A 13,128-nucleotide genomic window follows, 5' to 3' on the forward strand; every position below is an offset into this window, starting at 1 on the left:
GCGGCAGCTTCTCCGTCCCCAGGGATCCAGCAAAACTCTGCAGGGTCTGAGCGGCCAGGACACAGAACGGAGCAGCTTTATCCTGTGGGGGGGACACAGAACGAAGCGGCTTTATCCTGTGGGGGGGACACAGAACGAAGCGGCTTTATCTTGTGGGTGGGACACAGAACGGAGCAGCTTTATCCTGTGGGGGGGACACAGAACGGAGCAGCTTTATCCTTTGGGGGGGACACAGAACGGAGCAGCTTTATCCTGTGGGGGGGACACAGAACGGAGCAGCTTTATCCTGTGGGGGACACACAGAACGAAGCGGCCTTATCCTGTGGTGGGGGGACTGACACACAGAATGGAGCGGCCTTATCCTGTGGGGGGGGGGGGGACACACAGAATGGAGCGGCCTTATCCTGTGGGGGACACATAGAACGGAGCGGCCTTATCCTGCGGAGGGGGGACTGACACACAGAACGGAGCGGCCTTATCCTGTGGGGGGGACACACACAGAATGGAGCGGCCTTATCCTGTGGGGGACACATAGAACGGAGCGGCCTTATCCTGCGGTGGGGGGACTGACACAAAGAACGGAGTGGCCTTATCCTGCGGTGGGGGGGACGGGACACAGAATGGAGCGGCCTTATCCTGTGGGGGACACATAGAACGGAGAGGCCTTATCCTGGGGGGGAGGTGGGGTGTAAGGGATTGAAGAGTTTCACTCCCTTTCCAGACTGCACGGGTGTCGGATTTCATACCTGAATAGGGAGGTGTGGAAAATGGACTCCTGATTAAGCCGGCATAAAAGGCAGGAAGCTGCCAGAGAAAGACAGGTTTTTCCCCATGAGGGTAGAGCGACTTATCCCAACCAGCAGAGAGCCTGGCTGTTATGGACCCTAGGACAGAAGGAAGTAGGCCCAGGAGCACACTCAGGATGGGAATCACACCCAGGATAAAGATCACTCCACAGAACCGGCGTTCCTGATTGCTGTTGGAGCTGCAATTGAGCTAAGAAACTTTTTATTGTACTTTGAATACTTAGTATATGTTTTGGGTGGATAACCAGATTAGCTGGCTGCCCGCTAGAAAGGGCTGGAGTGAAGTCTAGTTAGTTTCCCTAACAGGAATAGGTGTTTATTTTATTATTTGGTTTTCTTAAAGGGACAGTGCACCTGATGTTTATTTGGTTTGTGGCTAATAAACCCCTGCAGTTACGGTTCACCCTCCGTCTATGCATCTACCTGTCCTCGCCTACAGCCTGCTCCGTAACATATGGTGTCAGAAGTGGGATGCGGCGTCTCCAGAGGTTGGCAGAAGAATTGCATGCAGAGGATCACTGCGCAGGATAAAGCAACAAAACGAGGCTGTACAACAGATGGTGACCCACAAGCGGTACTGATTCGGGAAGCAAGACGGCTACAGACGGTGGCTCACGAGAGGTACCGATTCTGGGAGTGAAGTCTGCACCACCAGGTGTGTGGGAAAAAAATTGCGCTGAAGCAGTGAATACAGACAGTGACCCAAGAGCGGTACTGATTCTGGAAATAAAGTCTGCCACACTGCATAAGACTACCAGCTGTGAATGGAGTATATGCAGGAAAAGTGTGCAAGAGTTGACGCGAATCTGCACTGAAGCAGGAAAACTAATACAGACGGTGACCCACGAGCGGTACTGATTCTGGAAGTAAAGGCTGCCACACTGCATAGGACTACCAGAGGTGATTGGAATATATGCAGGAAAAGTGAAAGAATTTATGTGAATCTGCGCAGATGCAGAAAAACTAATACAGACGGTGACCAACGCGAGGTACTGATTCTGGAAGAAAAAGGTGAATGAAAAATCTTGAAAAGTTCAGTCCGCGCTCTGGCTCTTTAAACCTGGAATGTTGATCCCTCTCTGTTCTTTTGCTGCTCTCGTGTTTTGAGGTGTCTCCCCCACCTCCAAATGTGGCTTCCACCGGAAGACTCCGACGGCGATACCAATGTCAGTAAAAGAGAAAAAAACACAAAAGCGCACCAAGATGAGAGATGTAATTTGTATTACCAAAAATAAAAATAGTAATAACTTACATATAAAATTTCTTTAATGATCCCCGATTCTGACGTTTATCACAGGAGTAGGGCATCACATAGGGAATAAATGGGCAGTCTCAGTCCTGGGAGATCAGTCCCGCGCGCTGGGGCTGTCTCCGTTATGTCTCCTATCCTCCACGTGTAGTAGCGTGGTGAGGAGTGTAGCGCGCATGCGCAGGAACCGGAGCCCTCTATAGGTGTCCTTAGGATGCCTGTCCGTTTTTGATAACGTAGAAACGATCGGGAACGGGCAAAAACTATACACTTGAATGTGTACTGGTGGTGAATAATGAAACCGCCAGCCACTGTAGTCGCGACGCGTTTCGTTTACCAAAGTAAACTTCTTCAGGCGGTTTGAATGAAAAGTCTTAATTGATTTTTTTAATAATTTTTTTTGCTGAAGTCCAGGATGCACAGCGACAGCGAGACGCAACGGCAAAATGCCCGTAGGACGTATGGAGTGCGAGGACCCACGGCACTCGGAGGAGGCGTGTCCTTACGTGCTGGAGTATGAAGAGTACCGGCAATATGAGGAAGATTGTCTCCAGCGACTGCGACAGCGAGCAATGCGGGGTGGGCAAGGAGAAAATGCAGAAGTTCCAAGCAAGGAAGGTGAACCGAGTACTGCTCATGCCTCAGAGCTACCAAAACAATGGGGGGGGAAAGAGGGAAAAGAAAAGTTCCCAAGTTACAGAAGAAGGTACAGAAACAGTTAATAATGAGCTTATGACATCAGGAAATCATCATTCCAAATGGAGCCGATATGTTCTGCAGCCTATAGGGACTGGCTGAAGCCTCCTGGGAACGGCGGAATATCCAGTGATGAAGGCAAAGGAAAAAGATGAGAAAAAAGTTGATGATTCCTTGAGCCAGGTTAAAGATGCATTGCGAGATGCCAAGCATGACTATGATCTCCTCCAAGAGCAGTGGGTTAAAGAGCAAGAGACTAAGACTGAGCTACAGAGGGGTCTGTCCGCAGCGATCGCCAAGTGTGTAACTTTGGAGAAGACAAAGCGTCACTTGCAGAGCGAGTTCCAGGACATGAGGACTAACCTGGAGCGGTCAAATGCAGCTGCTGCCACCAGGGATGAAGAGGCGAAGGCTGAATTGGAAGTCTCTCAGAAGGAGTTTCACCGTCTCACCGCAGGATTGAATTTATATGATTACGCCCTTGAAGAGGTCGGGCAAACTCTAGAGACTGTAAGAGAAGAAAGCCCTACAAGAGATGGTTTCAGATTTGACTAACCACATCAGTGAAGGAGATGAGAAACTTCACCAAGCAGAAAAAGTAAAGAAACAATTGGCCCTGGAAAAGCAAGAAGTGCAGCAAGCACTGCAGAATACAGAGCGAGTACTGCAAGGAGAACGTGTCACCTTGGAGCAGTGCACATAAGCAGAACAGAAGCTGCAGAGCCAGCAAGTCTGCAGGAGGCCAATGAGAAACAGGCAGATGCTGAGGAGAAGCAGCAAGTACTATAGGAGCGTCTGAGTACTCAGTTTGTCCCCGGAGAACAGCATGAGGAGCTGAAGGCCACACTGAGCATCACCAGAGCATTGTATTGTATTGTATGTCTTTATTTATATAGCGCCATTAGTGTACATAGCGCTTCACAGTAGTAATACATGTGGTAATCAAATAAATAACAGATAATATAAATAACAGATCATGGGAATAAGTGCTTTAGACATAAAAGTAAAATTTCGGAAGAGGAGTCCCTGCCCCGAGGAGCTTACAGTCTAATTGGTAGGTAGGGAGAACGTACAGAGACAGTAGGAGGGAGTTCTGGTAAGTGCGTCTGCAGGGGGCCAAGCATTATGTATCGTGTTTAGAATAACCACAGTGCTATTCGTATGCTTCTTTAAGCAAGTGTGTCTTAAGGTGGTTCTTAAAGGTGGATAGAGAGGGTGCTAGTCGGGTACTGAGGGGAAGGGCATTCCAGAGGTGTGGGGCAGTCAGTGAAAAAGGTTTAAGGCGGGAGAGGGCTTTAGATACAAAGGGGGTAGAAAGAAGACATCCTTGAGAAGAACGCAAGAGTCTGGATGGTGCATACCGAGAAATTAGGGATGAGATGTAAGGAGGGGCAGAAGAGTGTAAAGCTTCAAAAGTGAGGTGAAGAATGGAGTGTGAGATGCGGGATTTGATCGGAAGCCAGGAGAGGGATTTCATGAGGGGAGATGCTGAGACAGATCTAGGAAAGAGTAGAGTGATTCTGGCAGCAGCATTTAGGATAGATTGTAGGGGAGACAGGTGAGAGGCAGGAAGGCCGGACAGCAGGAGGTTACAGTAATCAAGACGGGAGAGAATGAGGGCCTGAGTCAGAATTTTAGCAGTCGAACAACAGAGGAAAGGGCGTATCTTAGTTATATTGCAGAGGAAAAAGCAACAAGTTTTAGAAATGTTTTGAATGTGAGGGGCGAATGTGAGAGAGGAGTCGAACGTGACCCCTAGGCAGCGTGCTTGGGCTACTGGGTGAATGATTGTAGTTCCAACAGTAATGTGGAAGGAGGTAGTAGGGCCAGGTTTGGGAGGAAGTATGAGGAGCTCTGTTTTAGCCATGTTGAGTTTAAGGCATCGGAGGGCCATCCAGGATGATATAGCAGAGAGACATTCAGAAACTTTGGTTTGTACAGCAGGTGTAAGGTCAGGTGTTGAAAAGTATATTTGTGTGTCGTCGGCATAGAGGTGATAATTAAACCCAAAAGATGTTATTAGGTCACCTAGAGAGAGTGTGTACAGAGAAAAGAGAAGAGGTCCCAGGACAGAGCCCTGGGGTACCCCCACAGAGAGATCAATAGAGGAGGAGGAGGTGTTAGCAGAAGAGACACTAAAAGTACGATGGGAGAGGTAGGATGAGATCCAGGATAGAGCTTTGTTCCGAATATCTAGAGTATGGAGAATGTGGAGGAGAAGAGGGTGGTCCACGGTGTCAAATGCTGCAGAGAGGTCGAGTAATATGAGCAGAGTGTAATGACCTCTGTCTTTGGCAGCATGGAGGTCGTCAGTTATTTTGGTGAGGGCTGTTTCGGTGGAATGAGCAGTGCGGAAGCCAGATTGTAGAGGGTCTACGAGAGAATAGGTGTTGAGAAAATGGAGCAAGCGAGAGAATACAAGACGTTCAAGTAGTTTAGAGGCAAAAGGCAGGAGGGAGACAGGTCGATAGTTAGAAAGACAGGTAGGGTCAAGCTTGCTGTTTTTGAGTAATGGTATGACTGTTGCATGTTTGAAGGAGGATGGAAAGGTTCCAGAGCAGAGGGAGGAGTTAAAAATGTGTGTAAGCGTAGGGATTATAGTAGGAGCTAGAGGTTTTAGGAGATGGGAGGGAATGGGGTCAAGAGGGCAAGTGGTAGAGGGAGAAGAGCAGATCAACAGCGACACATCCTCCTCTGAGACAGTGGAAAAAGACTCAAGGAAGGCAGGAGGAGAGTTAGGAAGAGGTGTAGGATGGGGGGAAGAAACAAAGGGGATGTTCTGCCGTATGGATTCCACCTTTTCCTTAAAATAGTCAGCAAAGTCCTGAGCGGAGATGGAGGAAGGAGAGGCAGCTGAGGGTGGTTTGAGTAGAGTATCAAAGACAGAGAACAGTCGGCGTGGGTTAGATTTGTGCATGTTGATTAGTGCAGAAAAGTAGGCTTGTTTAGCTTGCGAGAGGGCAGAGTTGAAACAGGATAGCATAAATTTGTAGTGAAGGAAGTCTGCGAGAGTGTGAGACTTCCTCCAGAGGCGTTCAGAGGAACGAGTGGAGGAACGCAGCATGCGCGTGTGGTAATTTAGCCAGGGTCTAGGGTTAGAAGGGCGAGGGCGGCAGAGAGAAAGTGGGGCATGTAGATCAAGAGACGAGGACAAGACAGAGTTGTACTTTCTGACCAGGTTGTCAGGGTCTGTAGCAGAGCTGAGAGAGGAGAGGGAGGAGTGTAAAGTGGACTCAAAGTCAGGTAAGTGAATAGAGCGCAGGTTTCTGCAGAACCGGGGTGTAGATGGAGGTGGAGAAGGGGAGAAGCGAGAGAGAATGAGGTGAGATGATGGTCAGAGAGAGGAAAAGGGGAAATGGAGAAATCAGAGAGAGAGAAGTTTTTAGTGAAAACCAGGTCTAAGTAGTGGCCATCCTTGTGGGTGCTGGCTGCAGTCCACTGTTGAAGGCCAAAAGAAGAGGTAAGAGAAAGAAAGCGGGAAGCCCAAGAGAGAGAGGGGTCATCAATGTGGCAATTGAAGTCCCCAAGGAGAAGAACAGGGGAGTCTGAGGAGAGAAAGAAAGAGAGCCAGGATTCAAAGTGAGAGAGAAAGGCAGAAGGGGGATGAGTAGAGGTAGGTGGGCGATAGATGACCGCCACATGAACAGGGAGAGGAGAAAAGATCTGGACAGTGTGAGCCTCAAAGGAGGGAAAAGCAAGAGAGGGGGGAATAGGAAGGGTTCGGTAACGGCAGACAGAGGAGATGGGTATGAGGTTGGAGGGGTTGACACCAGAAGGAGTAGAAGTTGCATGTGGGAGGCGAGGACGAGAGCAAGTTGAAATAAGGCAGGGACCAGGATTGGGAGAGATATCCCCAGAAGCAAGGAGGAGAAGCATGGACAGAAAGAGGATGTGAGAGGAGGATTTGTAGGGGTGTTTTTTAGTGCAGGGGATATAGCTGTGTGATGTCAGAGGGCGCAGGTAAGAAAGGAGCATTGCTGGAGGAGGAGCTTAGAAGCCAGGTAACAATGTATGAGAGGGAGCACGAGGCGGTCCAGAAACTGGAGCGGGAGCTGGAGGAGCAGAGAGACTGCTCCATCCCCAAAAGTCAGTACGCCCAGGAGAAAGAGGCGTGGAAACTGAAGCTGCTGCGACCCTAGCGACGAAATCGGCAGAGCTCCAAAATATGATGGAGATGCAAATTCAGAGTGAGCACCGGGAAGAGATGGAGACCGTAAGAGAACTGCAAGATGTGCTCAAGAACCAGAGGTCTCTCGCTGATGAATTGAACTTGCAGCAAAACCTAAAAGTAGAGTTTGGGAAACAAGAGGAGGAAAATCAGCACATCCGTTCAGCCTACAAGGAACGGACATGTGTCTACACCAGGCACTGGAAGCGGAATGTGTAAAAATGAAAAACTTCAAAAGGGAAGTGGAAGAGCTAAATCTGGCAGCTAAATCCACACCCCAACAACTTGCAGCTCTGCAGGAGGACAACCCCAAACTTACACAGGAACTGGGAAAGAGCCAAGAGGAAAGCTCAGTACTCAATAGTCAGTTGCTAAAGATAGAAAAGAGAGAACCTTTAATAAAAGAGTTTGAGGAAGAAAAAGTTTCTGTACAGAAATCCGAAGCCATCACCAGTGCCTTGATCACGAAAAAAAACAAAGCCTTCAAAAGACTGACACATACATTTACAGAGAGAGAAAGAGTCTAAAACCCCACAGTTCCTTACAACTCCTTATGCATCTTGGAGCCAGCATTGGAGTTCAAAGGAGAACGTAAAGTTACCTTTCCTGTATTTGCTCACACGAGGCCGTGTGAGTATCATCTTGACTTTTATATATATTTGATATTCATTCCCACCACTTTTACAGCGTCTCACGGACCTAGAGTTCTGAGACTCTATATGTGAGGAAGAGGAAAGATACCTCCCCTCAAGACTACACTCACACTTGCCCGTGTGAGTGACTGCAGTTCCATTCTGCTTTTATATATCACCTAAGTCAGGTATTATTATCATTATATGTATTTTCCCTTAACATCTGTTCATTTATTTGTTCGTTCCGAGGGGGATAGCCTAATCATGAGCCGCTGGTGAATCAAAGAAGTCATTTGGGCCAGGGGAGAAGGAACGCCCCTCCCGCAGAATAAAGAAGCAAAGAACACAAAGAAACCTTGATGTGACAGCATTTACACAAGGCCGTGTAAGTGTTTTTATTATTTTATTACCCCAACCATCACTAGTTCGAGGTTCCATACACTCGAACTCAAATACTCTTTATTATTTCCCACCCATACCCCTCAACCTGTGCTACCCTTTCTTTCTGTATCCCTGTACCAACAAGGATCCTGGGTAGATACTTTTGGGGTCTAAGTCATAGGAAGAGACTACGAAGCCAAGGGGATCCTTATATATCTTATTAAGGTCGTAACATCTTGTTTTATTCCCCTATCAACTACGGCTCGGAGGCAGCGCCCGGGTTTTCTCTGCACGGGTGCCGGATTTCATACCTGAACAGGGACGTGGGGGCAATGAACGCCTGATTACGCCGGCATACAAGGCAGGAAGCTGCCAGGGACAGAGTTAGCTTTTCCCCTGGAGGGTAAAATAATAATAATAGCATGTTCTTGTATAATAATAATAATAATAGCATGTTCTTGTATAATAATAATAATAGCATGTTCTTGTATAATAATAATAATAGCATGTTCTTGTATAATAATAATAATAGCATGTTCTTGTATAATAATAATAATAGCATGTTCTTGTATAATAATAATAAGAGCATGTTCTTGTATAATAATAATAATAATAGCATGTTCTTGTATAATAATAATAATAGCATGTTCTTGTATAATAATAATAATAGCATGTTCTTGTATAATAATAATAATAGCATGTTCTTGTATAATAATAATAAGAGCATGTTCTTGTATAATAATAATAAGAGCATGTTCTTGTATAATAATAATAATAATAGCATGTTCTTGTATAATAATAATAATAGCATGTTCTTGTATAATAATAATAATAGCATGTTCTTGTATAATAATAATAATAGCATGTTCTTGTATAATAATAATAATAGCATGTTCTTGTATAATAATAATAATAGCATGTTCTTGTATAATAATAATAATAATAGCATGTTCTTGTATAATAATAATAATAATAAGAGCATGTTGTTGTATAATAATAATAATAATAGCATGTTCTTGTATAATAATAATAAGAGCATGTTCTTGTATAGCGCTGCTAGTTGTACGTAGCGCGTTACAGACACATTTTGCAGGCACATGTCCCTGCCCCGTGGAGCTTACAATCTATTTTTTGGCGACTTAGGCCCAAGGAGATAAAGTGACTCGCCCAAGGTCACAAGGAGCCGTCACCGGGAATTGAACCAGGTTCCCGTGCTACCAACTCAGTGCCAGTCGGTGTCTTTTACTTGCTGTTATGGACCCTAGGACTGAACGAAGCAGGCCTGTGGGGTCCAACTGGGAATCACACCCATGATAAAGATCGCTCCCAGAACCGGCGTTCCTGATTTGCTGTTGGAGCTGCAATTCAGATAAGAGACTTTTTATTGTACTTTGAATACATAGTATATGTTTTGGGTGGATAACCAGATTAGCTGGCTGCCCGCTAGAAAAGGCTGGAGTGAAGTCTATTAGTTTCCCTAACGTGAATAGGTGTTTATTTTATTATTTTGGTTTACTTAAAGGGACAGTGCACCTGATGTTTATTTGGTTTGTGGCTAATAAACAACTACAGTTACGGTTCACCCTCTGTCTATGCGTCTATCTGTCTTCGCCTACAGCCCGCTCCATCACAGGGGGCCACAGAACAGAGCGGCCTTATCCTGCGGGGGGGGGACAGAAAGGTGCGGCCTTATCCTGCGGGGGCCACAGAACGGAGCAGCCTTATCCTGCGGGGGCCACAGAACGGAGCGGCCTTATCCTGCGGGGGCCATAGAACGGAACGGCCTTATCCTGCGGGGGCCACAGAACGGAGCGGCCTTATCCTGCAGGGGCCACAGAACGGAGCGGCCTTATCCTGCGGGGGCCACAGAACGGAGCAGCCTTATCCTGCGGGGGCCACAGAACAGTGCGGCCTTATCCTGCGGGGGCCACAGAACGGAGCGGCCTTATCCTGCGGGGGCCACAGAACGGAACGGCCTTATCCTGCGGGGGCCACAGAACGGAGCGGCCTTATCCTGCAGGGGCCACAGAACAGAGCGGCCTTATCCTGCGGGGGCCAAAGAACGGAGCAGCCTTATCCTGCGGGGGCCACAGAACGGAGCGGCTTTATCCTGGGGGGAGGGCCACAGAACGGAGCTGCCTTATCCTGGGGGGGGGGGGGAGACACAGAACGAAGCGGCCTTATCCTGCGGTGGGGGCCACAGAACGGAGCGGCCTTATCCTGCGGGGGCCACAGAACGGAGCGGCCTTATCCTGCGGGGGGGGACACAGAAAGGTGCGGCCTTATCCTGCGGGGGCCACAGAACGGAGCGGCCTTATCCTGCGGGGGCCACAGAACAGTGCGGCCTTTTCCTGCGGGGGGGGGGGCACATAACGAAGCTGCTTTATCCTGGGGGGGGGAGGGGGTCACAGAACAGAGCGTCTTTATCCTGGGGGGGGGACACAGAACGGAGCGGCCTTATCCTGGGGGGGACACACAGAATGGAGCAGTCTTATCAGCTATACCCTCCCCCCAAAAGAGAGTGAGGCTGAATAACTCCCCCCCCCTCACTCCATGGCCCTTTTCCTCCCACCGGACTGACTCCCCACCCTCCCCCCCCACTCAGTCTGTGCTCTCTCCCTCCCCATCCCTCTCTCCCCCAGTCTGGGCTCTCTCCACCCCCCCAGTCTGTACTTTCACTCCCTCAGTCTGTGCTCTCTCCCCCCCCCCCCAGTCTGTGCTCTCTCTCTCTCCCTCAGTCGGTGCTCTCTCCCCCCCAGTCTGTACTCTCTCTCTCTCCCCCCCAGTCTGTTCTCTCTCTCCCCACCCAGTCTGTGCTCTCTCGCTCTCTCTCTCTCCCCCAGTCGACACTCTCTTCCCCCCTCCCCCAGTCTGCTCTCTCTCCCTCCGCCCCAGTCTGCTCTCTCTCCCCCCGCCCCAGTCTGTGCTCTCTCTCTCTCCCTCAGTCGGTGCTCTCTCCCCCCCAGTCTGTACTCTCTCTCTCTCCCCCCCAGTCTGTTCTCTCTCTCCCCACCCAGTCTGTGCTCTCTCGCTCTCTCTCTCTCCCCCAGTCGACACTCTCTTCCCCCCTCCCCCAGTCTGCTCTCTCTCCCTCCGCCCCAGTCTGCTCTCTCTCCCTCCGCCCCAGTCTGCGCTCTCTCCCCCCGCCCCAGTCTGCTTTCTCTCACTCACTCCGCAACAGTCTGCGCTCTCTCTCCCTCCGCCCCAGTCGACACTCTCTTCCCCCCTCCCCCAGTCTGCTCTCTCTCCCTCCGCCCCAGTCTGCTCTCTCTCACTCACTCCGCAACAGTCTGCGCTCTCTCTCCCTCCGCCCCAGTCGACACTCTCTTCCCCCCTCCCCCAGTCTGCTCTCTCTCCCTCCGCCCCAGTCTGCTCTCTCTCCCTCCGCCCCAGTCTACGCTCTCTCTCCCTCCGCCCCAGTCTGCTCTCCCTCCCCCCGCCCCAGTCTGCTCTCTCTCCCCCCACCTCAGTCTGCTTTCTCTCACTCACTCCGCAACAGTCTGCGCTCTCTCTCCCTCCGCCCCAGTCTGCGCTCTCTCCCCCCGCCCCAGTCTGCTCTCTCTCCCCCCACCCAGTCTGTGCTCTCTCGCTCTCTCTCTCTCCCCCAGTCGACACTCTCTTTCCCCCTCCCCCAGTCTGCTCTCTCCCTCCGCCCCAGTCTGCTCTCTCTCCCCCCGCCCCAGTCTGTGCTCTCTCCCCCCCCCCCAGTCTGTGCTCTCTCTCTCTCCCTCAGTCGGTGCTCTCTCCCCCCCAGTCTGTACTCTCTCTCTCTCCCCCCCAGTCTGTTCTCTCTCTCCCCACCCAGTCTGTGCTCTCTCGCTCTCTCTCTCCCCCAGTCGACACTCTCTTCCCCCCTCCCCCAGTCTGCTCTCCCTCCCTCCGCCCCAGTCTACGCTCTCTCTCCCTCCGCCCCAGTCTGCTCTCCCTCCCCCCACCCCAGTCTGCGTTCTCTCTCTCACTCCGCCCCAGTCTGCGCTCTCTCTCCCTCCGCCCCAGTCTGCGCTCTCTCTCCCCCCGCCCCAGTCTGCTCTCTCTCCCCCCACCCCACTCTGCTCTCTCTCTCCCTCTGCCCCAGTCTGCGCTCTCTCCCCCCGCCCCAGTCTGCGCTCTCTCCCCCCACCCCAGTCTGCGCTCTCTCTCTCTCCCTCCGCCCCAGTCTGCGCTCTCTCTCTCACTCCGCCCCAGTCTGCACTCTCTCTCCCTCCGCCCCAGTCTGCGCTCGCTCTCTTTCCCCCCGCCCCAGTCTGCTCTCTCTCTCTCCCTCCGCCACAGTCTGCGCTCTCTTTCCGCCCGCCCCAGTCTGCGCTCTCTTCCCCCCCCCCCCGCTCGTCTGCGCTTTCTCTCTCTCCCTCCGCCCCAGTCTGCACTCTCTCTCCCTCCGCCCCAGTCTGCGCTCGCTCTCTTTCCCCCCGCCCCAGTCTGCGCTCTCTCTCTCTCTCCGCCCCAGTCTGCTCTCTCTCTCTCCTTCCGCCACAGTCTGCGCTCTCTTTCCGCCCGCCCCAGTCTGCGCTCTCTTCCCCCCCCCGCTCCAGTCTGCGCTTTCTCTCTTTCCATCCGCCCCAGTCTGCGCTCGCTCTCTTTCCCCCCGCCCCCTGCGCTCTCTCTCTCTCTCCGCCCCAGTCTGCTCTCTCTCTCTCCCCCCTGCCCCAGTCTGCGCTCTCTCTCTCTCCCTCTGCCCCAGTCTGCACTCTCTCTCTCTCTCTCTCCCTCCGCCCCAGTCTGCGCTCTCTCTCCCTCCGCCCCAGTCTGCACTCTCTCTCTCTCCCTCTGCCCCAGGCTGCGCTCTCTCTCTCCGCCCCAGTCTGCGCTCTCTCTCTCTCACTCCGCCCCAGTCTGCGCTCTCTCTCTCTCTCTCCGCCCCAGTCTGCGCTCTCTCTCTCCCACCGCCCCAGTCTGCGCTCTCTCTCTCCCACCGCCCCAGTCTGCGCTCTCTCTCCCTCCGCCCCAGTCTGCGCTCTCTTCCCCGCCCCCCCCCGCCCCAGTCTGCGCTCTCTCTCTCTCCCTCCGCCCAGTCTGCGCTCTCTTCCCCCCCCCCGCCCCAGTCTGCGCTCTCTCTCTCTCTCCCTCCGCCCCAGTCTGCGTTCTCTCCCTCCGCCCCAGTCTGCGCTCTCTCTCTCTCCCTCCGCCCCAGTCTGCGCTCTCTCTCTCTCCCTCCGCCCCAGTCTGCGCTCTCTTCCCCCCTGCCCCAGTCTGCGC

At 51.7% G+C, this 13,128-nt stretch overlaps 1 protein-coding gene across 3 annotated transcripts in view; it reads right to left on the reverse strand.

Annotated features, from left to right (window-relative positions):
• Positions 1 to 13,128, reverse strand: part of HSF2BP (heat shock transcription factor 2 binding protein) — a 95,195-nt gene that overhangs the window by 64,383 nt on the left and 17,684 nt on the right. For all 3 annotated transcript variants that reach the window (XM_075580593.1, XM_075580595.1, XM_075580594.1), the window contains exon 5: positions 1 to 82. This exon is cut by the window's left edge and continues 57 nt beyond it. In XM_075580593.1, coding sequence (XP_075436708.1) covers positions 1 to 82 — 82 coding nt within the window. The remainder of the gene's footprint in view (positions 83 to 13,128) is intronic.

The sequence above is a fragment of the Ascaphus truei genome (genome assembly GCF_040206685.1).
Source record: "Ascaphus truei isolate aAscTru1 chromosome 3 unlocalized genomic scaffold, aAscTru1.hap1 SUPER_3_unloc_8, whole genome shotgun sequence".
Taxonomy (NCBI): Eukaryota; Metazoa; Chordata; class Amphibia; order Anura; family Ascaphidae; genus Ascaphus; species Ascaphus truei.